The sequence below is a fragment of the Carassius auratus genome, unplaced genomic scaffold (genome assembly GCF_003368295.1).
Source record: "Carassius auratus strain Wakin unplaced genomic scaffold, ASM336829v1 scaf_tig00002576, whole genome shotgun sequence".
Classification (NCBI taxonomy): Eukaryota; Metazoa; Chordata; class Actinopteri; order Cypriniformes; family Cyprinidae; genus Carassius; species Carassius auratus.
This window is the reverse complement of record NW_020523459.1, coordinates 1206076-1233418: the sequence shown is the minus strand read 5'-3', so window position 1 is coordinate 1233418 and position 27343 is coordinate 1206076. Positions and strand designations below refer to the sequence as shown.

Genomic DNA, 27343 nt, shown 5'->3' with positions numbered 1-27343 from the left:
TAACCTGTGGATATTTTATCTATATGAAGGCTTCAGCTGCTTTTTTTGTACTGCTCTGTAAAGTGAAGAACGGTACGGGTAAGAATATGCATGGACAAAGACAATTCTTTCCACTGTGAGGTAAAACCCAATAATACCCTCTTATGTGAAGCCTCATTAAAGAACAACATGTTCTGGTGTGACATGACTGAGAGAGTTTTACACAAGCTAGTGGTTGTTGTGCTCTCTAGGAGGAGGGTGTGCACAGAGCAGAGCGGGCTTCAGGATCTTTGGTGTGTTTGAAGGGGATCTGAATGATGTAAAAGGGATCATTTTGGTAGTTTTAATACATGAGAGCATGAATGTGTGTGATTGAGCTCCATCTGGTGATGTGTGTAGGAGAAGTGGAGGAAAGAAAGATGTGGTATAAATTAAGAGAGCTCTTGCTTGGATGTCATATTGCCAACATGAGCTAACAGCAGTTAACTCAATCCAGCATGCCTCTGTTGCCCCCCTTCACATTTTTTCTCTTCCCATCCACCACTTCCTACATGCCTGACACTGTAGAAACCTTTTATAAATGTAACCCATTACTGTCCTCTTATTATAAACTCTCTGCCATTCACTCGACTTTTTAAAAACATTCCCACCAGAGCTGAGACTAGCCTCTGTAAAAACTCGCTTTCATCACTGAATTCGATCTACTAATAGCTGTAACCTTTCCCTACAGACAGAAAGCACAACCTTCCTTGAATTCCTTGAATGGTGTATGCATTGCTTTTGGGACTTGACACTAGTGGCCTGATCCAAACTTCTCACATGTTTTTAGTGGAGTAAAATATTGCAGAAACTGTCAGAATACCACACTTAATGTGAGAATTTGTATTTGTATCAGTCATAGACAAAGTCATTGACATAGCAGACAGAAAGCAGGTTTGCACCAGCTAGAATAACTGAGCCAAACTTCTGCTTTAACTGTCCTCAAAGACTTTTTCTGTCAGCTGAATGATGAAACATTTATATATCCCTATAATTTCAAATATCATTCTGATGGAGAACCTGCAGGTTCAAATGTGTGGTCTCTGTGTAATAGCCTATATATTTGTCTTGTGACCATATTTTAACCATTTTTTTTTTACTTTAAAATGCACAGATGTAGGCTAGTAAGGTATTATGCTAACTGCTGCTGAACTCTGTTGGAAGACAGCTAGCTAACCTCGCAGGTGGTACATGCTAACATGTTCCAAAATCCAGATACCATCTTAAACTTGATTTAGCAAGGTAAATGAATTCCAGTAGCCTAACCCAGCAGAATCATTTGAATGCTAACTTGCATTAAAATATTAGACTTTTATCCTTCGTTCCTAGATTCCAATTTTAAACACTAGGGGTCGCCATTACATCAAATGTTGCGTGAAAAAGAAACGCGTGTGATCGTATTTTGCTCCCAAATGCCTTATTACAGTTATCTTATACTGTACAATACTATACAACTTAAAGTTAGGTATTTGCCACCTAAAACAAATTATTAAAGTTGCTTGAAAGAGCAGCAGGTGTCAGCTGTAGAAGGGAACTGGACGATGTCAGGACTGAACTCTCAGAAGTGTTGGGATGAGGTGAGCTTGAGCAGCCGATGGATAAATTAAATGAGCAATGTGGAAAGAATGGAGGGAATCGAATGGGATTAAAGAGCTCTGGGCGACAGTGTTAAAAAGTCAAAATAAATAAATATTTTATTTTGTTATTAAATGTTTAGTTAGTAAATGTTCTGCGCAGTAGGCTACTTATTTATTTTTGCATATTTGCAGGCAGCATTGTCTGCATTGCCAGCTTGTTGCTTCGGGGGCTGTTACGGTAAGTAGGATATTTGAATTGATCTACTTTATGAAATATATTGTCATTAAATGATATTACGTTCAGATTTATATCACTGACTATTCGGTCATGGTGAAGGGTGTGAAAATGTGCTGGAGGCAACCCACTTTCGTCAAGAGGGAACCTCTCTCTCTGCCCCTCCTTACACACCCTCTCTGTCTGTCTTTCATTCACACACACACACACACACACACCGTTCAGGCTGTGACAGCGGTGTCCATCAGGCAGAGATGCCGACTGAGGGATTCCTGTTGGTGGCTGTAATTTACGCTCTGGTGGCGCAAAACTGCCGTGGGGAGCTTGTGGCTCACGTGCAGGACCCCAATCCCGTTCCCGAATCCTCACTGCTCAAGCCCAAAGTCATGATCGTGATTCTGGCTCGGAACTCGGCGCACAGCCTGCCGTACTACCTGGGCTGTATCGACCGCCTGGACTACCCGAAGGACCGGATTGCGATATGGTGAGAATCTCCAAACTGGACTTTATTGGAATGCTGCTGTAGAGAACGCATGATGTGTGTGATGAGATGGTTTGCTTTGCAGCAAGCGTGGTGGCTGAAAACTGAGAAGGTCTGTGTGCATAGTGGAGTTATTGTGGAGCGCGCGCAGGTAAGGTTTGGTTAATGAAAACCTTCTGGAAGATAGAGGAACAGAGACGCCGCTGTCTGCGTGAAGCAGACCTGTTAAAGGGGTTTACTGCACTGTGTCCGCGCGTGTGCACGGATTTAATCACATGTTAAATGAAGATGAAAGCCGTTTGCTGGCTAAGTAACATATGTCCTGTTGGTTCTCTTTATAATTAGAGTTTTAGGAGAATTTCTGTCAGCATCATTTTCTGGAGGCAATCATTTGACGATCGCACTGCCGCCACCATCCGTCTTGTTTTGTTACATAGGATACTTTAATCTGTCGGTGTGTAATAATTAATGAGATATTAGTGATTTTTTTTTTTTTCTAAAACATATAAAATCACTGGAGCTGCGTACCGTTGCTGTAGTGACTTTCTCAAGCGTGTATACAGGTTACCAAAGATAATCAGCAGCATCATCTATGAAACTGTACTCCCTTCCCTTCAGCTTTCCCTACTGTAAACTGTTTGATTTACATTTCTTTCCAAATCAGTGGTTGGAGGCACACACAGACACCCACTTTAATTTCAGCTTCCTCTCTTTTCTAATGCCGCTCTACAATCTGAGCAGAACTGCTTTGATTGGAAAACATTCAGTTCCTTATGTTTGGGCTGACTGTACACTCCACTCCACTGTTATGCCTTATGTTTTACTATTTTTTAAAAATGTATTTCTTCTGGCAGGTTTTAGCTGGGGAGTGTTCAGAGTGAGGCACACATTTATGAAGAGTAATGGATTTTGAATCCTCTTGCATATCATTTTCACTATAATGTATAAGGTCCACTAACTTGCTGTTTTAATAATATTCAATGTAAAGTCGCATGGAAGTAGCAGCAAGATCTTTTTATTCCCTTATTGTGATGTACATGTGAGTGTTCTGTCCTTGGTTTGTTGATTGGATTTTGAGATGTAGGTGTTGCAATCAAAAGTGGATGCAGATGAGCTCAGGTGAAGTCGCACAGAAGTCCTGCATATGTCACATGAGAGAAGACTGTGGTTCGCACTGGTTATGACATTTTGATTAAACAATACAAGTCAGCAACAACAAAAATTATTTGTTTATAACATCCATTTAGAAAATAGATAGGGTAATTTTTTATGTCATGGCAACTTTAGCTGCCTGTGGACATTTATATGTACTATTTTGGAGATTTTCAGGAGTTAACGGAACAAACGCAGCAGTCAAATGACAGGCTGAAAGTCAAAAGAATGTGGAGAATTATGGGAAGGAAAGGATGGAGTGAGAGGAAAGGGCAGAGGAGGGGAACTGTTGAAAATTACACAGGGGCACCACGAGTGCCCTAACAATCTGCATTCCATCCCTATTGACCACATGCAAAGGTCACCCATAAAGACATCTCTCTGACACACTTTGTCTTTTCTCATTTGTTATGGAAGTATCTCAGATTGGATCAAAGTCAGTATGAGATGGAAGAGTTAACTTAACTAAGCTGAAAAATAATGTTAAACAGCATAATTTAAACTGAATAAGCAACATTTATGACACATTTATTGTAATCTTTACTAACACTTTTGGAGATTTGTTAGTCAAGTAAATAATAGTTGTACTTGTAGGTAACTACTAAAAATGGTAACCAAGATGGTCGGCATGAAATAAAAATTCAAGATCGCATTCAGATCTGCCTCCATCCAACCAACAACTGATGGATAGAACCAAGTCTTTTCGATAATCTGTTTCACTCGGATGTATATCACAATAAGGACAAAAAAGATCTGTCATTACTTTAAAGGAACACTCCACCGTTTTTTGAAATAGGGCTTATTCACATTATTTCCTGCATTTAGATAGGTGGGCAAATGCATTTTTGTGTCAGTGCATGCATTGTTTTAGTTTGACTGGGTCGGCGTTAGCTTAGCTTAGCACAATGAATGGAATCCTTTGTTGCCAGCTAGCATGGCCTGAGTAAAAGTGACCAAAAAATTTAAAAAACCCCACCTAATTACTTCTTGTGGCCTGCGTATTCACAACGAGTACAAATAGCGATCCAGATTAACACTAGGCGATTTCCTAGGCAGATATTGACTTGGGACTATATTATGGGGAAGCACAGGCGAAGCACTGCTACTTCGGAGCAGAGATATCACGCAACACATGAAAACATCAACTCTATGTGAATACAGGTATAATATGGGTCGATCTATACATGCGTCATGATTAAAATAATCACTTACTCTGTGGAGAGCTGTCCATTTGGTCCATTCGGCGTGGGGCGTTTTTTCCAGTTCACTTTGTCACACCGGAAAAAAAATCGAGTACTGCAGAATGGATCAGCGCCGTGAAATCCTCTGTAGATGTGACACAACTTCGGGCACGCTCATCTTGATCTGACGTGTTGAGCCTGGTCATCAATGGCAAAAACATGTCCCACTCTCTACAGCACATACACTCTATTTCCGTCGGCATAGATTGGCATATTCCCCCACATTCACACCACCAGTTCATGTTGGCTCTCATCCTCACGTCCTCAGGCTGTTGAGCGATCTCAACCTCCTCCTCCTGTCGTTCTATTTCCAAAGCACGCAGCTCGTCTTCTGTAAACTCTGGTTCAAATAGGTATGGTTCTGGTTCTTGACTGTCTGAGAAGTCACCCTCTTCGTCTCTCTCAAAATCAGCCATGTTCATCGCCATTCGTGTATTGTAAGGAAAATAGCCAGGCAGCTACTATTCACGCCGGTATGTTGACGGAAGTCGTGGGATTTCATGTGTTGCGTGATATCTCTGCGCCGAAGTAGCAGTGCTTCGCCTAAGCAGCAGTGCTTCGCCTGTGGTTCCCCATAATATAGTCCCAAGTCAATATCTGCCTAGGAAATCGCCTAGTGTTAATCTGGATCGCTATTTGTACTCGCTGTGAATACGCAGGCCACAAGAAGTAATTAGGTGGGTTTTTTTTATTTTTTTGATCACTTTTACTCAGGCCATGCTAGCTGGCAACAAAGGATTCCATTCATTGTGCTAAGCTAAGCTAACGCCGACCCAGTCAAACTAAAACAATGCATGCACTGACACAAAAATGCATTTGCCCACCTATCTAAATGTAGGAAATAATGTGAATAAGCCCTATTTAAAAAAACGGTGGAGTGTTCCTTTAAAGGAACTTTGATTACAGTTAGAGTTTCTGTGATTGTTTGGCTTAAACTTCTGTAATGCTGAAGAGAATTGTTAGCACTAACAAAGGAGACAGAGAAGGCAATCTCCTCTGACAGTGTCTTGATTAATGGCTCAGATGGTATTAAAGGGATAGTTCACCCAAAAATGAAAAATTGATGTTTATCTGCTTACCCCTAGGGCATCCAAGATGTACAGTAGGTGACTGTTTCATCAGTAAAACACAAACTGAGATTTTTTTAACAGTCTATTAGTCATATAATGCAAGTGGGTGGGAATCACGGCATACAATAAAACAAACAAAAACAAAAAAACAAAATTAAACCCTGCGGCTTGTGGCGAAACACTGATGTATAAAGACACAAAATGATCAGTCTGTGCAAGAAACTGAACAGTATTTATATAGTTATTTACATCTGATGCACTGCAATGCCTGAACTGTCTGAGCTCCTCCTCAAAACACAGCAGGTGAGGCGTCTTCTTCTTCTTGCTTTACGGTGGATCGCAAACTTATAAGTGCATTACCGCCACCTATCTCTCAAATAGATAATTGACTCTCCTAAATGAGATTGTAGAAAGAGTGTCAATGGTGTCAAATTAGATCTTGGATGCTCTTGGGGTAAGTGGTTAAACATCACATTTTCATTGTAAGGTGAACTATCCCTCTAAGTAATAAAGATGGAAAAGTGTGAATCCAGCATTATGTTCCCTAAAGGCACACTCCTGTAATTAAACTGTGTTCAAGCTAATGGTGCCAACACAGCTTTTGACATGAGTTAGACATGACTGATTGAAAAACAGTCAGAATTACTGAACACAGCCTTGTTTATAAGACCAGACTGCTCTTTTGTGTCTCTTCACTATAGCCTTTTCTCTATGATGTGATCATTTTGACAGCTGTGCGGGTAGTTTCGCTTCAGATTCATTCAGGCTGATATGATGCTTTTGTTGAGGAATGCTGGGCATTTTTTTAGGTTAAATAAAGCATTACTGAATAGCTATAACAAAGGGCTTGAGAAAAGGACAGAGATTTGTTGGGTATTTATCTGTGAATGATTATGTGTATGTCATCAGAGCTGTGTGTTTGTGTTTTATATTAGGTTTTTTCATAAGCTTTGCTGTAATTAAAACCCTGGCTCAGTGTTTGATGGGGTCTAACTGCATTTCTGCAGTTCTTCAGTACAGTATATTTTATTTGTATTTTTTCAACATGTACAGAACCAGTTCCAGCTTTTTCCAAAAACTGTTACCTCAATTCAGTTGTCCATCCCATCCACCCAAAACTCAAAAGTCAGCAGGGGTTCAAGAGTAGAGGAACAATAGTGCATAAAAGTCCAGACAGCAGGGTGATTGCTGCCTTTATTCATGGCAGTCTAGAGTCGAGCTGGAATAGTAGTTTATTGGTGTGCAGTGTTTTGGGTCAGGCCAGGTGATCAAATAATCTGCACAATACTATGAGACTCTGTCAGGACTGAACAATTTAATATTTTAACTTAGAACTAGATCAGACTGTCAAGGTTGGCCTGTTAGCATGACCCTATTCGAACCTGCTTGTAAAGGCTGTGACTACACAATCTAGGCTTAAAAAGTATCTTTGCTGTATATAGTGTAGTAGATATTGCAGCATTTTCATTGCGTCATTTTTTTGCAATTTTGGAGTGTTTAGTCACATGACATTTTATGGTTCTGTTGATTCAAAATGTTCTGAGGTCCAATGCAGCTGCTAATGAAATATTTGGAAAATTTATAATTTTCTCCAGGTATTATATAGGCCTATACCTTTTTGGGATTTTTGTCATAGTCACAGACAGTTGTTTTAGGCTGTCCCAAATGGCACACGTGGCAAAAGATAGGCGTGCATCTGCAGGGACATATTGTGAGGTATTTCAAGGTTATTGGCAGGGAAATGCAGTTTTATTGCTCTCTGCTGGTTTCATCCTTTTTTGACCACTTTTGTTGCTTTTATCAGATTTGTAACTCCAAAACAGGTAGGAGAAAAATGACTCATTGAAAAGCAGCTTAAGTTAAAGTGTTCTGGATGGATCTCTGAGGCCCTAGTATGCAGTATTATTTAATGTGAATGTGGTTATGTACTTGCAAAAAAAGATGTTTCATCAAATGTCATGAGGGGGGATAAACTAGCATCACACTCTAGATGGTTTTTTTGTGACTTGGGAGAGCTGTGTTGACAGAGGGTGGCTGGAGGAATTTGAGTACACCAAGGGTTTCACAAGCCCCTTTGCCCCCTCCTCAGTCTACAGAGCCAGGCAGCCACGTCAGCTCACACATGGGAACAGACGCACTGCACACACACACACACACACACACACACACAAATTTTTAACTGTCTGAGTTCGAACTAATGGACATTCTCATTGATATTTAGAAACTTTAGTTTTAATTCCATTTTATATATATATATATATATATATATATATATATATATATATATATATATATATATATATATATATATGTATATATATATATATATATATATATATAATTTTTTTTTCTTTTTTCTTATGCAGTAGTATGCTTTGTCAATTTTTTGTGTTCTAATGCGTATAGTTTGAACAGTAGAAGACTTTCCCATATCTCTTTTACTGGTTTATGTACGGGCTATTTCATGTCGTCTCTTTGTTTTTACTCAAACCTCTCTGCTTCTTGTGTTAAGGGATAGTCCTCTTTATCTCTGACGGCTGTTCTGTGCAGGTGGAGAAAGTATAAGATGTGCATGTTTGTAGGTGAGTAGCATGTGGTGTCCAGATGCTGTCAATAAAGACATGGAGGAGTAACTGAGATAAAAAGAGAGAGTGAGCCCAGGGCAGTCAGATGATGAGCTGGAGACTTACTATAAACTACAAAAGGGGCGGTGAAAGAAAATCAAGTTTTCATTAGCAAAGTCCTGCTTCCTCCAAACGCTGCAGGAGTGCACACATACAAACTTAGAGCTTAATATACTGACACACACACATACATCCCTAACACTTTTAATAACCTATATTTCAAGGTCCAGTTACGGGATATTGCAAGTAGTATAACTTTCAGTAGTAAAAGGTGTTTAGCAGTAAAATATCAAAAAGATGAATTGCTGCTTGGACTGAGGATTTGTTTCCCAAACAATAAAACGCATATAAATCAGTGTACAGATTGGGAAAAGCACCTAAATAATATTGTAGAATGTAACGCGGTCAGTGTCAGCAGTCTGTTTTTGCCCCTGGGTGTGGAAATTTGTTAGGGAACGAGCGGTGAGAGTGAAAGGTGAGGAGAATGTGTCTGGTTTACCTTCATAAACCAAAAGTTTGAGTCATTCATACACTAGCATGTTCAAATTCCTTCGTCTGTTTGCCTGTCCGGTCATGAATATGAGTGTTGCCTCCTGCAGCCAGAGTTAAGACACAGCCTCAAAGACTTCATAGAATTACACTTACATTTGTTCAAATGTGCTTACATTAAGGTGAATCAAAAATGGAAAAAAAAACATGCCTGGGTATATTTTTATTGTTATGATGAAAGTAAAAAATACATATACTTTTTTTTACTAAAAACACTTTTTTTTAATGGTCTTAAAGATGAGCTTAATGTTTTTATACAAATTTTAGTACTTTGATTTTAGGAGAATAATGACCCAGACATGTCCTTCATGACATTTCCCCATTTGCTCCTTCCCCATTTACAGTCATAAGACATACAGACATAATGTGAGCATATAGTAATGAATCATAAAGTCATGCATAAATCATAAATCTTGCACACTTCACTATTTGTATAGGTGCAGTTTTTCCTTGTCCTGGAGCAGCATAACCCGAAATGCATGGTGTGTGTCTCTCCCCAGGAGGGTCGGAGAAGAACACATGTGCAATCATTTGCCATTAGAGAGTCATTTAAAGAGATCCAGTGAGTCCAAATATTCCAGATGTTTATATTTGTTGCAGCAGTGTGATAAAAACCACAACATATTTATTTAATTAACATAAATGCTGAACTAGAATGAACAGAGAACTGAACATATAGTATAAGAATTGCATGCAAATAAATCTCTAACCCACGTGTATCTATCCTCATATAATAAAAGGCATGAGCTCTTTTGCTTTTCTGCCTAATTGTTTACTCTGATTTTAATGGATTTTTCACAGATGTTCTGGAAAAGTGATTGCAGCTCGAAGGCCTGTTTTCCTTTAAAACAACTGTAGCACACTTAGATTCGCTGAAGTCACCAGAAAAGTGTGTGTCTGAAAGCAGTGATCTATTTGACACTGCATTACCTGTAATTACCTGTGTGTCAGGTGTTTCAAACCAGTGATAAAGAACCAGACTGCTTACCAAGCACGATGCTGTCAGTTCCCTTTGCTTTTCTACATCTCATAAAATCTTGGACACCCATAAAGCATACTTAAAACACATATATATCATCTTGGCCTGTATTTTCGTCACTCTTTGTCAGAATATGTTGTTAAGAGCGAGACTGTCTTGCTTGGGTAATTGTCTGTTTGTGTGAGTGACAAAATAGCAGCTGTAGTGTTGAATAGCTGGTCTATCACTTGTTATTTAAAGATATTAGTTATATATAGTTATATATATATATAGATATAGTTATTTTAAAGGGTGGAAATGTCTCTCAAAGTCAAAAAATCCCTGAAAATAACTAAATAAATATATATTTATAATTTATTGGGAATAGATTCATGTTTTGTCTTGTTTTATGCAAAGATCTAAGTAAATTTAGTAAAGTTAATGCTTTAAATAAATGAAAAATATAATAATAATATATTTTTCTTGCTAAAAATATCTAAACATTTTAAAAAGAATGTCAGTTTCCTTGAAGTACAAGTACAATGGCACAAAATAGACTTTTTCACCAAAGAATATATTGTTAACAAACTCATGTTTTGTCTTGTTTAGAGTAAATTTAGTTAAGTTTATGCTTTAAATCAAGTAAATAATGTAATTAATTTAAATCAATTTAGTAACTTGATTAGTACTTGAAAATAATGATAATAATAAAAAAGGCGGGTTATTAATTTTTTACATTAAAAAAAAAAAAAAAAAAAAAAAATTCACATTAGGTTAAATGTAGTTCAGCTAATTTCCCCGTTGCCTCAAGTGTCATCCTGCTACTGCTTCAGAACATCCTGTAATGCTTTATAAATATGAATATGCACACCAATTGAATTTTATTTCTGGTAAAGGTGGGGTGAGGAAATGTGAATGTGACGACTGAGGTGATGTCAATATTTGTTGGTTCTTTCCCAAATGGTTTTACTGCGGAGTCCCTGTGCAGTAAAGGTTTCCACTGGCACAGCCAAACGTCTGAGGACACTGAATGTGTTTGTGTGCTTGTGTCAGTGTTAACATGTGATCTCCACAAGCCACAGAGTAGTAATGCTGGGAAAACTCACGGTTATGTCACACTGTTTGTCGGTTCATCACTTTGAACGTCAAAACCTGGAGTAGTTGTGTTTTGTTTAATGTTTTGTAAGGCATAGTATAGTATTGTTTTATGAAACTTGCACTTCACCTCTGCTAGTAAGATATTTAATTATGCTAAGCTATGCTCTTGAAATGCTGAAATGAAACTTAGACAATACGTCTTTTACCTTTCACAAGCTGCTGTTGGCAAGCTGTTGTTAAATCTCTCACTTCCCAACAAGCCCATAGCCATGCCTCAGGAATTTATCAGCCCTAGCAATACAGCACTAGCTGCTTGCTAGCGTTTTCAGCTAGTACTTTTGACTTCTTCGTGTGTAGGAGAAAGAAATACTAACTCTAAACATATTGTGCACTGTTCCACCCTTGCCTGAGGGACGCTCACTTTCACTGCTCTTAATGAGTAGCTGTGTGTTTGGAGTTTGTGGTGTTTATGTTAAAATGATGTAAATCCTCCTTTGTCGTTTCTTGAAGGGCTGCAACGGACCATAATGTGGACAACACCACAGCCATGCTGAGAGAATGGCTGAAGAACAGCCAGAGCAGATACCATTACGTGGAGTGGAGGCCCATGGATGAGCCACGGTTGGTTAAAAAGATCTTGCTCAAGAACAAAGTCAGTTAGCATTAATGCCTGTTTATGTCAGGAATCAGCAAAAGTCTACTAATGTCTTTCCCATCCAAATCTAATGATTTCTAGAACAAGGTTTAAAAGAATAATCCAAACCTGTTATGTTCCAAACCTGGAACTTTCATGGAACAAAAAAATTATAGTTTTGTAGAACTCTTCGTTATATTTATATAAGTAGTAATATACTCATTTTCATGTATCAAATCTACAAAATATGATACTATATCAACATAAACGTATCATAAAAGTGTTCCATATGATTCATACGCTATGTCATATGATGTTTAAAATGAAATGTTTCATTGAGTGATTCAGTTTTTGCACTGAAAACTCTCCTTACCATGCTCATAAGAGAAGTAGCAATGTCCCATTTGTGTTAAAATTAAAATGTCAAATTAACACAATGGCCAAAAACAACAGTAGTGTTGTACATATGTTGAAGATAATAAGGTTTATTATAGGAGTAGAAAGAGTATGCATGTATGCATTTTTTTTTTAAGGTCATACATGGATGAGTGGGGGCCGAAACACTGGGCTCCATCTCGTTTCAATCATGTAATGAAGCTCAGGCAGGCGGCACTGAAGACTGCACGAGAGCGCTGGGCTGATTATATACTGGTGAGATCACACTGTTACATCCATGTTAAATAAAAACCTCAAGTAACTCAAGATTACTCCAGCCCTTATTCCTCATGACACTCTCGTTGACACTAAATTGGTATTTTTATGTAAAACTAGAGCTCTCCAGCTTTACCACTCTCTTTGTCTCTCAGTATGTCGACAGTGATAACCTTCTGACCAACCCACGGGTGCTGGATCTCATGATGGCAGAGAATTTCACACTGGTGGCGCCCATGTTAGATTCCCGATCCCTCTACTCAAACTTCTGGTGTGGCATCACACCTCAGGTAAAGATTGGTCACCTCAGAAACAGGCTCAGAGAGTATAAAAAAAGTTAATGAGCATTGCTTCAATAACATGTTATCTTTACCATTTTCTCAGGGTTATTACAAGCGCACCCCAGACTACCAGCCTATCCGTGAGTGGAAGCGTTTGGGCTGTTTCCCGGTTCCCATGGTGCACTCCACATTCCTGTTGGATCTGAGACGTAGTGCCACTCTCGACTTGGCTTTCCACCCACCTCACCCTGACTACAGCTGGGCGTTTGATGACATCATGGTCTTTGCGTTCTCCGCGCGACAAGCTGGTGAGAGACGATCCATTAAAAATGATGTGTATTTATCTAATTATATGTTTTTTCTAGACTATAGTGTTTTATAGATAACATAAAGTATGGTTTCATTGCCGTATATTTCGGACTATAAGTCACACCTGAGTATAAGTGGCATCAGTCCAAAAATACGTCATGACGAGGAAAAAACATATATAAATTGCACTGGACTATAAATCACATGTATACAGAACCTATTACCATCTACAGCCGCGAGAGGGTGCTCTACGCTGCTCAGGTGTAGACTACAGGAGCAATGAACAGCATAGAGTAACGGTAATGTTTTCTCTTGGTTCATTTCTCTTGGTTCATGTCAAATTAATTTTGATAAATAAGTCGCACCTGACTATAAGTCGCAGGACCAGCCAAACTATGAAAAATAGTGCTACTTATAGTTCGGAAAATACGGTAAGTATAATTCAAGTTAATGCCTAAATGCAAAAATCAAATAATAAAATCTAATATTATAATATTAATGCATTATAAATTAACGACAGTATCTATTACATTGCATTTATTCATATAGCAGGCACTCTTAAAATTTACACATAAATGTCATTTATTCTATTTATGTAAAATCCTTTTTTGTTGTTGTGTAAATTTATATTTAACATTAATTTAACATTAAGCTAGATCAAATCTGGTATTATAGTATTTTTCATTGTTTGGTTATGATACCTAATGCATTAAACTAATGCTAAACCATTGAATATTATTGCAATTGTTGGTATTTTATTGTTTTAAGTGCGTGAGTTGTTTTCGAAATGAGTGCTTTTAAGCACAGAATGTTTTCTGAAGAAACAGATGAATGCAGTTAAGAGTAGTGTTCTTCGGTTTATGGGGCCCCAGAACAGACACGGTTTAGACACATAAATCACTGCACCTCCAACTGTCCAGCTCAGTAGTGTAACAGCTTTAATGTCGGATAATCTTGTGGCTAATGTAATCAGCTCCAGCTGGGCATTTTTATGACCTCTTTGGGTTTTTGTGGATGTTCAGTTAAGGAAATAATGCATGTAAAAGTGAGAGAGAAAGAGAGCATGCAGTGGATTTATAGTAAATCATATACACAAACATCTAACACAAAGCTGACAAACCATGACTCCAGACACACCCATAAATATATACCCTGACAACACAAAACCACACAAACACATTAATGATGTAACACTCATGTTTCTTGTTGTTTTGGCTGGGACTACATAGGTTGCATAGAAGTATGTGAGATATACAGTGTTTGCATGCAGATGCATTTCATGTATGAAAACAATGCATGCTGTTGTTTTTTCTGTAGGTGTTCAGATGTATGTGTGTAACAGAGAACATTACGGTTTTCTGCCTGTACCTCTGAAGGCCCAGCAGAGTGTTGAAGAAGAGGAGGAGAGTTTCACACACACCGTCACTGAGGCCATGAGTGGGTATTATCACTCACTCACACACACACACACACACACACACACACATTAAATACTCATTAAAGCATAGATATTTATTCGTTCACTACAGTTCAAAATTTTGGGGTTGGTTACATTTTTAAATGCTTTTGAAAGAAGGCTTTAATGCTCTGCAAAGCTGAGTTTATTTGATCAGAAACGCATTAAAAACTGTAATTATATGAAATATTATTACAATTTTAAATAACTTTTCTAATTTTTATTTTCATTTATTTCTGTGATGCAAAGCTGAATTGTGTAAAATATTTGTATATTTTTATTATTATTTGTGTTTCTGTGTGTGTGTGTGTGTGGATATCATGATTTTTTTTCAGGATTCTTTGAATAGAAAATCTTACTGACACCAAACCTTGGAACAGTAGAGTTTTTATCAAGCCATTTTCTCCTGGTTGCCTGGTCCCTACAATGTTCGGCAAACACACACACACACACACACACACCCATAAGAAGCACACCCATGGCCACTGCCCCTAATAAACCTCCTTTTTCCAGCACTTTAACTTTTTTTTTACTTTTACACTTTATATTTTCAACCTCCATTAATTGGAGGTTTTATTTACATTTCGTTCTGTTCCAACGTGTGATTGCAAGATGTGCATTTAATACGACTAAAATGCCTTTTCTCGCAGTTGATCATAACATAAAACCCTCTGAGTTTCTCTTCACTCCACCAATACCCCAGGACAAGATGGGCTTTGACGAGGTAAGAGAGCAAAACTTCTGGAATGTCTTGCTTGACTGGACACTCATGATAGTTATTCAGCAGCATAAAAACCTCAGCTGATTTATGCTTCTTTGAAGTGACATTTTCTTACTGTGCCCTGCTTCATTCCTCAGACTCTCTCGTTCTCTTTTCTGCTCAGATCTTTCTGATTAATCTGAAGCGGAGGTTGGACCGGAGGGAACGGATGTTGAACACAATGGCGGTGCTGGGTCTTGAGGCTACGCTGGTTGATGCTGTAGATGGGAAGTAAGTCATCAGGGGGATGTTCTGTGGAGTCACATTTGTGATGTTTGGGTATTTTGAAACGTGGCAGAACAATTTCAGTGAAAGTAATTCAAACTGATTATTCCCTGTCAGGGCTCTGAATACATCTCACCTTCAAGCTCTAGGTATAGAAATGATGCCTGGATATAAAGATCCATATTCTGGTAGGGTGCTGACGCGTGGAGAGATTGGCTGCTTCCTCAGCCACCACTTCACCTGGAAACAGGTACGGACACACTCACATATAAACATTTGCCACTCCACGTGAATAAGGTACGGAATACAGCTCAAGTATTTTAATTTTTCTTCCAATAAATAATCAATGAAAGAAAATGTCCTTGTCAACCAACGGAGGTAAAGTTTTAGTGATTTATTTTCTTTTAATTTTGCATAAAGTTTTCAGTTTTTGAAACATTTATGATGTGTTTTAATACAATTTCCGATTATTGTGTGTGTAAAACTTTAAATAGGAAACGTATACTTCCTATTAATTAAAGAATATTACTGGTTTAAATGTTTATTTCTAAGAAGCCTTGGAGTTATGATTGACGATCAGCTGATTTTCTCAGACCACATTGCTAAAGCAAAATCATGGAATTTGTGCCTCTAATGCTTTAAAACAAAGAATACTATGTTGGCAGAAAGATCTGTGCACACTGGACTCCCTGTGTCTTTATTTTTGGCCTCTGAAAGCTTTTCACTGTTAATTGGTGTTTTATATAAGCCAAGCGTATAATTAAGTATAATTGTCCAGTTAATCTCAGTCAGACGAGCAACACTCCAGTACATTTTTCCATTTTCTGAAACAAGATTTTTCAACAGATAAATCATTTTCTGCTTACTGTGTGTGTTTGTGTGTGTGACAGGTGGTGGAGAGGGGTCTGCAGCATGTGCTGGTGTTGGAGGATGACGTGAGGTTTGAGCCTCGATTTAAAAGGAGGTTACAAACCATCATGGAGGACGTTGAAAAAGCTCATCTGAACTGGGACCTCATGTAAGAACAAGACCAGCTGAAAACAAGCACACGATGAGACGTTTTCACCACTCACAAAATCATAATTGATCTTTCTCTTTCTACATTTCTCTCTTTCTACATCTCTTTCTTTCTTCTTCTTCTCTCTCAATAGATATGTGGGCCGTAAGCGGATGCAAGTAGCTCAGCCAGAGGTGTCTGTAGAGGGAGTTAATAATCTGGTGGAAGCTGATTACTCATATTGGACTCTAGGTTATGCCCTTTCACAGCAGGGGGCCAAGAAACTCCTCGCTGCTCAGCCCTTCAGCAAGATGCTCCCTGTGGATGAGTTCCTGCCAGTCATGTTCAACAAACACCCAAAGTGAGTGTGATGCATGGATAGACCAATGCATGGATGGATCAGTGTATAGATAGATAGATCACTGGCTAGATGGATGGATGGATGGATGGATGAAGGTATGGATGGATCAATCAGTCAATGAATAGATACATTAATGTAAGGATGGATACATGTTTTTCAGAAGATTTTACACACAGTTACACATTGAGGCTGTACTGTTGAGTGGGACAGACAGTGCTAGATTGTTCAGAGTGGGAAAAAAAGCATGGTGTCCCTACAATGACTGCCTTTCTACCCAGTTTCCTCTATTGGGAGGCCTGCAGAGCACTAGCTGTGCCCCCAGCACTTCTCTCTCTCACCTAACACCCTCAGTTCCTTGCGGTCCTTCTCGTCTGTTGTCTTGCATTCTCTGGGTCTCTCTCTCTACTTTGAGGAATTTTGGGAAGGACCAGTTCTTCCTGTTACCGGCATTCAAGGGACAAAATTCCCATTGATGGTTCTCTGAGTTGGGGGGAAGGGCCATTGGTGTAAGACAGATGGATTACTGTATAAATATACTCAACTTTCTGTGTGTTTGTAGGGTGTGTGTGTGTGTGTGTGTGTGTGTGAGAGAGAGAGAGAAAGAGTCATTGTGTGGCCCAAAGTGTGTAAATTTAGTGTTCAGTTAGCATAAATATTAGTAAATAATGCAATGTTTTCATGTCGATTAGCTAGGGATACCCATAATACCCAAATAGTACTAAATAGACATTAATGTAAAACGTTAGTATTGAAATTAAGCAGATTTTAAGATGATATATACTAAGTTTTAAAGGTTTAGGGTCAGTAAGGTTTATATATTTATACATACATATACACATATATATATATATATATATATATATATATATATATATATATATATATATATATATAATTTTATACTTTTATTAAGCAAGGATGTATTAAGTAATGGCAGTTGAAAATTAGCTTTGCCATCACACTAATTAATTTTATTAAAAACATTATATACAGTAATTGTGTAATTTTTCTAATGGCTTTTCTTTTTTCCTCTCTCATTCTTGCTCTCTCTCTCTCTGTTTCTCTCTCAGTGTGGCATACATGTCTCACTTTGATCCCAGAGATTTGCGTGCTTTCTCTGTTGAGCCGCTGCTGTTGTTCCCAACGCACTATACGGGCGAGCCAGGTTACTTTAGTGACACAGAGACCTCCACTATATGGGATGACGAGGACATCAGTACAGACTGGGACAGACAGTTTGCTAAAAAAACTGCTCAGCAGGCACATATTCGCTCCGTTGCTCAAAATAGTGTCACCGGGGACACACCACCGCCTGCATCCCGAGCCTCTCGAGACGAACTCTGAGACCTCAAAATGTTCTCAAACTACACAACTGAATGACAACACACAGACAGCTCATTCCTCAATGTCCAGTAATCCCCTCCTCCTTGCCACACTTCAGCCAATAGCATGACAGCTGGCTGGGATGCTCAAACACCATTGGCTGGCTGGTTGATTTGGACCAAAGACACACAAGCTAGCTCTTTTTATTTCCACTTTATTTATTTCATCATGTCTTCCAGAGACATTGAGGGACCAGACTGTCCCTGGTGAACACTTCAAAGTGTTTGAAGGAAGAAGTCACTGCAGAAGGACTGGATGCAGGAATATAGACATATGGGAGTTAGATTTGGGTTTGCTAGTGGATGAACAGATTACATTCGAATCTTTATTTTAACGTTTTCTTTAATTTTGTAATGTAAAAACAGATATGGTTTATGCGCAGAGTACTGAATAAAAGAATCCTACAGCCTGTCCACATTTCTACTGTATATCATCAGGAAGGAAATTATATATTTTAAGTTGATATATTTTAATAGCATCACAAAATCACTTTTCAATGTTGTTCACGTGTCAAATATATATTAGAGCCATAAATTGAGAGCATTAATTACATACTTTTGTGGGGAGCTTGTTCGAATCTGCCGTTTTCACATCAGTTGTATTGGATTTAAAACTCTAAAATGTGTTAAATTGTCTTAAAAGGATAACAAGTGACTTTTGACAAACATTCACTGGTCATTAAGTATGTTTTTTCAAATGAATAAGAGCAGCTTTACTCTATCTAGTTTAAAGTGTTTGCGAGACAAAAGGTGTTTCTGTGTTATTGTGAACATCATATTGTCACTAATTCCTAATATTCCAAGAGGCTCATTTATCTTTAAAAAGTGTAAGATTCTGCTGGGTATTATGTCAACTATCATAATTTGAAATGGCTGGATGCAAACTCGCTCGTATTTTTCCTCACAGCAGGCTGGCTCCTGTTCTCTGACCTTTGTTTTCATTTCCTTCTTTGATGTCTGAAGATGTCTTGGTGCTGGTGGTGGGCTGATTCAATAAAACTGACTGATCAATAATATAATGCGTCTAAGGATGTCTGTGCAAGCCAACAAAATAGCCTCAGATTAATTTTGTTGTATCAGCTACCTTTGTGGGCTTGGTTGGTTAACTGTCCTGACTCTGTCTGTTTCTGTGCAAAAAAAAAAAAAAACTCTCACTAGATGTGTTTGAAAACTCCATTTGGTGCAAAAGAGATGTGCATATGTTTGGTTATGGCTAAAAATGGTCAGCTACTGCATTTATCAACCGAAAACGAGGCACACCAAACAATCTAAAAACATTGACCATAAATAACTTAACGTTTCAGAATGTGCTGCCAATTTAATGTTTATGGCCAGTGAGTAAACAAGAAATGTTTACACTGAGCATCCTGTGCTAAAAGTCTTTGCCATGTCAGTGTTGGTAGATTAAACCATTAGTTCAGTTTACTGAGGAATTTAGTGACGTTGTGGCAGAACAAAAAGAGCAGCATGTCCTCCAGTCAGTAATGGTTTCCCTTAAACTTCTTGGCAAACGGTTTTATTAATTTTAGGAGAGCTGGAGAGAGTGACTATGAATTTCCTAAACTCATGAGACGTGAGCTACGTTAAGTCATAGCATGACACAAATATATATTACAGTTGATGTATAAGTATATTATTTATATGGTACAAATTCAAATCTACGTTAATGCTCAACGCAGTCTGTTTCTTAAGAGGTAAAAAATGCTATACTTCGTGTTGTAATATTAGGAGACCCTGCCATCTGCAGGAGTATGGTGGTGTTGCATTTCGTCCGTTCAAAGGTATGATGGGTAATTAAGACCAAAAACACTACTCTCATCTCCGGCCATGCTGGAATGTGTAATGTTTTCTGGCCTCTAGAGAAATTTAAAGCAGCATTGAGGTTAGACGGCACATTTTTAACTTCACACAGATTCACCAACCAAAAATGCTGAATCATGCACACTTATACTGTGAAATGTATACAGGATTTATACAGTAATTATACGGTATGTGTCTTATTCTAACTTGATTGAAATATCATTTTATTTTTTTTACGTTTTTTTTTTTTTAGTTTGTAATGTTCCGCAAAGCTGTTAGTTTCATATCTCATGCTATATTATTCCAACATAACGCACATATACAGTACCCAACACATAATTAATAAACAATTTCCCATTATACATCCAGTGGATGAGACAACTGTTTTTACTACTAGAGGAATGAAGGAAATACTTTATTGTGTGTGTGTGTGTGTGTGTATTTGTTATCACTATTTGCCATCAAGACAACATGAAACAGACTTCAGACACTAGGCCTAAATACAGATAATCTTTTCACCAGTTTGTTTTGAACCTGTCTTTAAAAATGTCAGAACAGCTTTAAAACACACACACACACACACACACACACACACACAAACACCAGTAATGGCCACTTAAAATAGAAATAGGGATTTTTATTAAAGAAATATAAAACCACACTGACTGACATACATAAAAGTCATAAAAGAACACTCTTAAAACTAGTTTAAAAATGCAAAACAAGATGTACAGTAAAAGTGAAGTGAAAGTCATGACATTTGGCAAGTATGGTAACCCATACTCAGAACTGGTGCTCTGCATTTAACCCATCCAAGTGCATACACACACACACACACACATCAGTGAGAAGTGAACACACCCCCGGAGCAGTGGGCAGCTATAGATCCAGCGCCCGGGGCGCAAGTGGGGGTTCAGCCATGGGTATTGAGGGTGGAAGAGAGCACTGTTCATTCACTCCCTCCCACCTGCAACTCCTGCAAGCACCGAGACTCGAACCACCAACCTTGTGGTAACTAGTCCAAGTCTCTAACCATTAGGCCCAGCTGACAAAGCTTCCAAGATCGGGTGTGCTCAGGGTGGTATGGCCAGAAGCCATACAGAATGCTGAACACACACACTGTTTACCTTTATTTACAGATGGGCCTATATTCTCACTAAAACATAGGATCAGTAATGCTTTTGGAATGATGTATACATAAAAATACTAAATACTGTTCACCATTCAGACAAGCTGTGAAGCAGTTGTAAATAGCATCCCTTATACCCAGAACCGCATTAAATATATTCCCTATCACCAAATACTAAAAATATGATTACAAAGCGGAGTGGGATTTTCATTTGTATTCTGTTGCTCTCTCAAAGTGAATCTCTTCATACCCTCTGCTTGACCTGAAGTGAGACAATTTCCTTCTCCGTTTCATTAACAATTCCTGCCACAAGAACAGCAGTAGAAGTCATTACACCACAGGCCACACCAGGCTTTTAACCTCCTGACATCCGGGTAGATGATGCCTCAAACATTCCGGCCATTTGATTAACTTCGCCAGGCTTGATTAGTCTCCATTTTTTCATTTCTCCAACCCTCAGCCAGAACCGATCCCCTTCTGTCATCACAGCTACAGTGTTTGTCGCCATCATGTTGACCAGAGGTGGTCTTGTGAATGATGGGAGGCGAATAGGTTTTAACTGGCCACCAGTAAACTCACCTGATTGAACACACTACAATATCTGACAGCCATCGCTAATGGCAGCAATATGTTGGCTATGCTGAGGTGGACAAAGGTACTGGTCCCTTGCAAGAGGGTTGCCAGATTGGCAGCAAAAAAAACAAACAAACAAATGGCACAGAAGATACTGTTCCTGCCTCATAGTCATTGCTGTGTCAGTGGTCCACTTGAGAGATAGTTTCCACTTGAATATCCACTTGAGTGCTTAAAAAAAACTAACTTGATTTTAAAACGTTCACGAGGATAATTTGCTTAAAATCTTTGAAGGAGATTCAGAACCTAATTCTATTTAATGTCCATGATTGTCTTGGACATCATAGCCTATTTACTACTGACACCTAGTGGATGACAAAAAAAAAAAAAATTTAAGCTCACAAATGCTCCACTTACCCTGGTCATTTACACTATATAATAACGACACATTGATTTTGTCATTTGTATGCAGTTCCTCTAACGTCCACTAGGTTGTAGTAGATGCCAACGAGTTTGAACACTGACCGTTGTTTGTAGAATGTCTCAATCATGCTAATTTTTTTTTTTTTTTTTTTTTTTTTATGCATAAGAAATTTGTTAGAGAAATACCATAATACATGCCATATTATTTAACTTTTTAAGTCTTTTAAGCGGTATTTTACATACATTTACCTGGAATTTCTAAGCAGTTATATAGACAACTCAAGTCCTGGTGAACTTTATCCTCCGAGAATCATATGATTTACGAGATGCCTGGTATGTTCCGCCTGAATGCCCTCATCAGCACATTTTGTTTTTTGTTAACAACTGTTTATTGAAAACTTCTTCTGGGAGCAGTAGTATAAAACAAAAAGCAACTGTGCAAATTTAGAACCCATCCAACCACTTAAAAAAAAAAGAAGAAAAAAAGAATAAATAAATTAAATAAACAATAATAATAAAATTAAATTAAGAAATGTTAATACATCTTCATCAGCACATTTTGTAAAAAAAAAAAAAAAAACAGCTATACTTTAAATACATGGCCCATAGATGTTTATTCAGGAAGGAGCATGTCCTTTAATGAAGTGGTTTGTGTTTCTTGTGTTGCCTGCTGGGAGATGAAATAAGGAATATAACTTGGGTTATATGACTTGTTTAAGTGTGCATATGAGTGCACATGAAAAAGCCAAAAGATTGTGTCAGCTGTGTAAATTTCGTTAGTCCACACTCAGGCTATGTCAGAAGATCAAAATGTACCAGTGGAGAGAATCTGTAAAGGCAAGCAGAGAAATTTCAGAACAGTTCAGATGAGTGTTGAGCTCTGCCATGGGGACAGAAGAAGCTGGAGTGAACAACAGAGAAAGGAAACAAGGAGGGAGGAGGAACAGAGTAGGAGAGAGAGAGAGAGAGGAATCCACAAGGTTGAAAGAGAGGGGATATTTAATATTAGGTGAGGGGCCTGAAAATATGAGAGAGAAAATCAATGGCATTCTGGTTTAATTGGTTGATTTATTCTCTATTCTCTGTATTTGAGTGTGAGCATGTGTGAGAAAGACTGTGTATTAAAGGGTTAGTTAATAGAAAAATGAAAATTATGTAATTAATGAGTCAATCGTTCGTTCGTTATCTGGCTCGGCTCGGTGTTCATCTTCAGTTCTCTCTTCACAGCAGTTCAGTCAGTGTACTGTGTGAGTAAATGAATTACTCTGGGATATTGGTTTGTTTTAACTCAGAGGGAGTGTCAGCCACATTAAAAACGTTAACAGCTTAAGTCATTTGTGGATTAATGCTTATTGGAGACGCAAACCATTTCAAACGATTCTGTTCAATTTGGTGAACTGATTCAAGAAGATCCGGTTACATAGAGTGATTCATTCGCAAACCGGATATCACTACACTGCCGTGTTTTGAATTCGCTCACAACAGACCTGGAAGAGAAGACAATGCTAAATAAAGTCGTAGTTTTTTCTATTTTTGGACCAAAATGTATTTTCGATGCTTCAAAAAATTCTAACTGACCCTCTGATGTCACATGGACTACTTTGCTGATGTTTTTCTTACCTTTCTGGACAGGGACAGTAGACCGTACACACACTTTCAATGGAGGGACAGAAAGCTCTAAGACTACATCTAAAATATCTTTAAACCAGTTAAGCTCAAATGCTATTTTGGGGATTTCCGCCTGCCATTTTCCTACCTAAATTCAAAAGCTTCCCATTCCCACATGCAGAGGCGTACACACAAAAGTTTGGTATCATTTTAAAGGAAACCCTTTGAAATTACATAAAACACTGTTGAAATTGATAAAAAATAATTTTATCTGTTGTCTGTGTTATAATAAATAGGGAAACAACAAGGCGCTTTTTTATTTAATTTTTTATAAACTGAAGTTTGAAATTGTATAGCTCAGGCAATGAAGGACCTAGCAGCTTCAGACCTATTTTATTTGTTTCCAGCACGTCAGCTAATAGAGAAATTTGTTTCTATCATAATCTATGCAAAAGTTATTCCTTCCTTCAGTTGGAATGGAATAACTTTTGCATAGATTATGATAGAAACAAATACCCTTTTTGTATACAATTTCCAACTTCCCAAATATGAAATGTTACTATACATACCTGCAGAGGGGAAATATGCAATATCTGTATATTATTTTACAGAAAACACTTTGGAGTTACATAAAAAGCTGCTGTTTGTGACAAATAGTATTATATATGTTGTCTGTGACATGCTGAACCACCTCAATACAATGTTCTTTTTGTGTGTGTGTGTGTGTGTGTGTGTGTGTGTGTGTGTGTGTCTTCTGCACAGTCTTTGAAAGAGGATAAGTCAAACTGCAAACTAGCAAACTGCTTTAAATTATTAAATATATCTGGTCTATCACAATCTAAAATAGAATCCATAATCTTCAGCTTCATATCATTTAATTTATGTCCATTCTGTATTGGTATACTGATTAGGACATCTGACGTGTTTCCATCAATCTGCATCTCTCGTCTTCCAGCATCATTCTGTGTGTTTTGATGCATTATCAGCACAAATCCACGAGACAAATATATGTTCATCCACACAGTACTGTAATAATCCATGTGTATTTACTGTACTTTCACTGAGATGCATCATGTACTGTACTTTTCTGTCAATAAACAGTTTACCATATTGTTAGCGGAGCTTTCACACTTCAAAATAAAGATTCGAAGATATAAAAGTAACTAACACGCGTATAGCCTCACCAGATGCGCGTCCTGTACTCTCGACGGTGACGGTGGTCATCCATAACTTGTAGTATGATTATTATACATTGAAAATCACCGCGACGCATCTCCTCAGACCTTTCCGCGTGTGATCTGTGTTTACAAACAGCCAAGAACTCAATATCCCATCGGCCACCGCTGAAGGGACAAATAGTGCTTCACAAACAAGATCTGATCAATAAATTATAAGACAGCCGCTCAGGCCCATCGTTTGATATATAGTGCGTCTGTTTGACAAAAGATGCGCTCCTGGACAAACCGCTTTATATCTCACCGATGGAAGCACGCAGAAACGTAGAAGAGATTCTAATCTAAAAGATTATATCGAGCATATAGGTATTTGTGGCTGTTCGCGGCTGACTGAAGCGGTGCTACGAGGATTAATAATAATTTAGAGAAATTTTACATCATGATTCTATTGAAGAACATTCGATCTGTAATTGTCACACAATAAAATCATAAAACCCCAATTAATTTGTATTCTTTGTAAAGAAAACACTCTAAGCTTTCAAATGAACCCATATATGGGCTGATACCATTTAAGGAAGGCTTTGCAAATGAAACAGAACATTTTGCATGCTATTTTTGGACCCGGTACCATTTGGGGTCCGGGGTCCGCAGAGTCAAAGGGGCTAACCCTTTAACCTTGGGGCACAAACACCCAGAGTCAAAACACCTCATTTTGCCGTGCAAAATATTAAGGTCTGCTTGCAATGCATTGCACTGGAACAGATGTTAAAACATTTTAAAAAGTACAGAGTTAAGACATTTGTTAACATGAGACAAGTGTAATAAAATCTAGGAATCCACAATATATAACCATATCAGTTGCCGGCTGAGAGGTTTAGAGATTGTTTTAAATCTCTACTTCAAATTTAAAAAAATTTATATCAATTTACACAATATATATTATAATATTTCTAAATTATTGTAGTAGTAATACTTTTTTTATAAAATATTATTAAAATATAGAGAGATTTTTATCATTTTAACAGCAAAATGTTATTAGCCAAAAAATAAATAAATATTTTATAATTTCATCAGTATTGGACAATATTTTATTTAATTTAGTTTATCTGCAGTCTAACCACTTCCAGTCCAGAATTTTTGTACTAAAAAAAAAAAATCTCACTGAATGTCCTTGCCCAAAGATATCCATTGTAAATACATTACTTTAAACACAAGTTAATTTATTTTTTAATGAAAAAATAATAATAATTACACCCTGAGGTACTAGTCAGAATGATTGTCCATGGAAATTACAGCATGTCATGTAAGATTTCCATGGATTTAAAGTTATGCTTTACCCAGAACTTTGCATGACGTGAGATCACTGTGTGTGCACACACTCTCTATTCTGTGGAAAGTTCTAAACTTAGTGTTTAACCTCCTCCGGATCTTGCTGTTTTGTTATTTTGTTACTGATTCACATATCTGCTGGAGGAATTTTTGCAACAATCGGAAGTTACAGCTTATAAACTCTGTGTCTTATTAACTGTCCCAAGTACTGTAGGCTATGTCTCATCATACATGAGTGTGTATTGGTAAGCCACTAAATCATTCATGGCTTACCAGTTATTCCACAGAGCTACCACCATAAATACTGGCCTGCGTTCCAAACCCATGGTCCTCTGCTTTTAAACTCCACATCTCATTGTACTATATATCAGTCAAGAAGTATTTTTTGGTAATACTTTGCAATAAGGTTCAATTACTTAATGTTAGTTAATGCATTAACTAAAATGAACAAATGATGAACAATACATTTATTACAGTAATTATTAATCTTTGTTAATGTTAATGAGAATACAGTTGTTCAGTGTTAGTTCAGGGTAATTCACAGTGCCTTAACTAATGTTAACAAGAACGACTTTTGATTTTAATAATGCATTAGTAAAGGTTGAAATTAACATTAAGATTAATAAATGCTGAAGAAGAATTGTTCATTCTTAGTTCATGTAAACTAAAGTAGTTCACTAACATTAACTAATGAACCTTATTTTAAAGTGTTACCTATTTTCATACTGTTTGTTTCACCTCAGTCTTATGCTTGCTATCACACTCACACACACACACACACACAAACACACTTCAGGTTAAAACCTGTATTTGGTCCTGGTAACAAAGGCCACACTGCTGAATTATTGGTTAACAGTTAAGTTAATTTTCATTACTTACAGCTACTGCCTACCTGAGAATACAGAAGAAGATTTTATTAGGTCCTCTTTCCAGGGCCCCTATGTTTTATTGCCACTCTGGAACAGCACCTTTTTATTTATTTTTCTACTTGAGATGCTTTAAAAAAAAGAAAGAAAAAGATTTCCCTCATATACAGGAGATATAACATTTTTTGTTTATAGTTTAAAAGAAAATACTATATACCTATACTCTCATATTCCCTCCTCATTTAACCCCCTTTTTTCTCTTTTCTTGTCTTTCTCTCCCTCTTTCTGCACACACTAGTATTAGTACAGGGGCAGGGCTTATGACTCAGCCCTCCTTCACTTCAGTGAGAGAGAAAAAACAATAGACTTTAATCACTCATG

The 27343-nt window shown here is 37.6% G+C and overlaps 1 protein-coding gene across 1 annotated transcript; it reads left to right on the top strand.

Annotated features, from left to right (window-relative positions):
- Window positions 1–1768: 1768 nt before the first annotated feature.
- LOC113069895 (procollagen galactosyltransferase 2-like) lies at window positions 1769–19075 on the top strand. Its single transcript, XM_026243006.1, has 13 exons — window positions 1769–1833; window positions 2056–2314; window positions 11514–11624; window positions 12171–12288; window positions 12444–12578; window positions 12673–12877; window positions 14196–14315; window positions 14985–15058; window positions 15219–15325; window positions 15437–15569; window positions 16210–16337; window positions 16471–16677; window positions 17748–19075. Exons 2-13 carry the CDS (start codon window positions 2085–2087, stop codon window positions 18019–18021), a joined length of 1842 nt encoding a protein of 613 aa, XP_026098791.1. The 5' UTR covers window positions 1769–1833; window positions 2056–2084; the 3' UTR covers window positions 18022–19075.
- Window positions 19076–27343: the final 8268 nt, after the last annotated feature.

Bases quoted from the DNA above. Each gene is read 5' to 3' on its own strand.
- LOC113069895 (XM_026243006.1), top strand. From the start codon at position 2,085: ATGCCGACTGAGGGATTCCTGTTGGTGGCTGTAATTTACGCTCTGGTG. The intron at 11,625-12,170 runs GTTGGTTAAAAA...TTTTTTTTTAAG, and splicing joins AGGCCCATGGATGAGCCACG to GTCATACATGGATGAGTGGG. The intron at 12,579-12,672 runs GTAAAGATTGGT...CCATTTTCTCAG, and splicing joins GGTGTGGCATCACACCTCAG to GGTTATTACAAGCGCACCCC.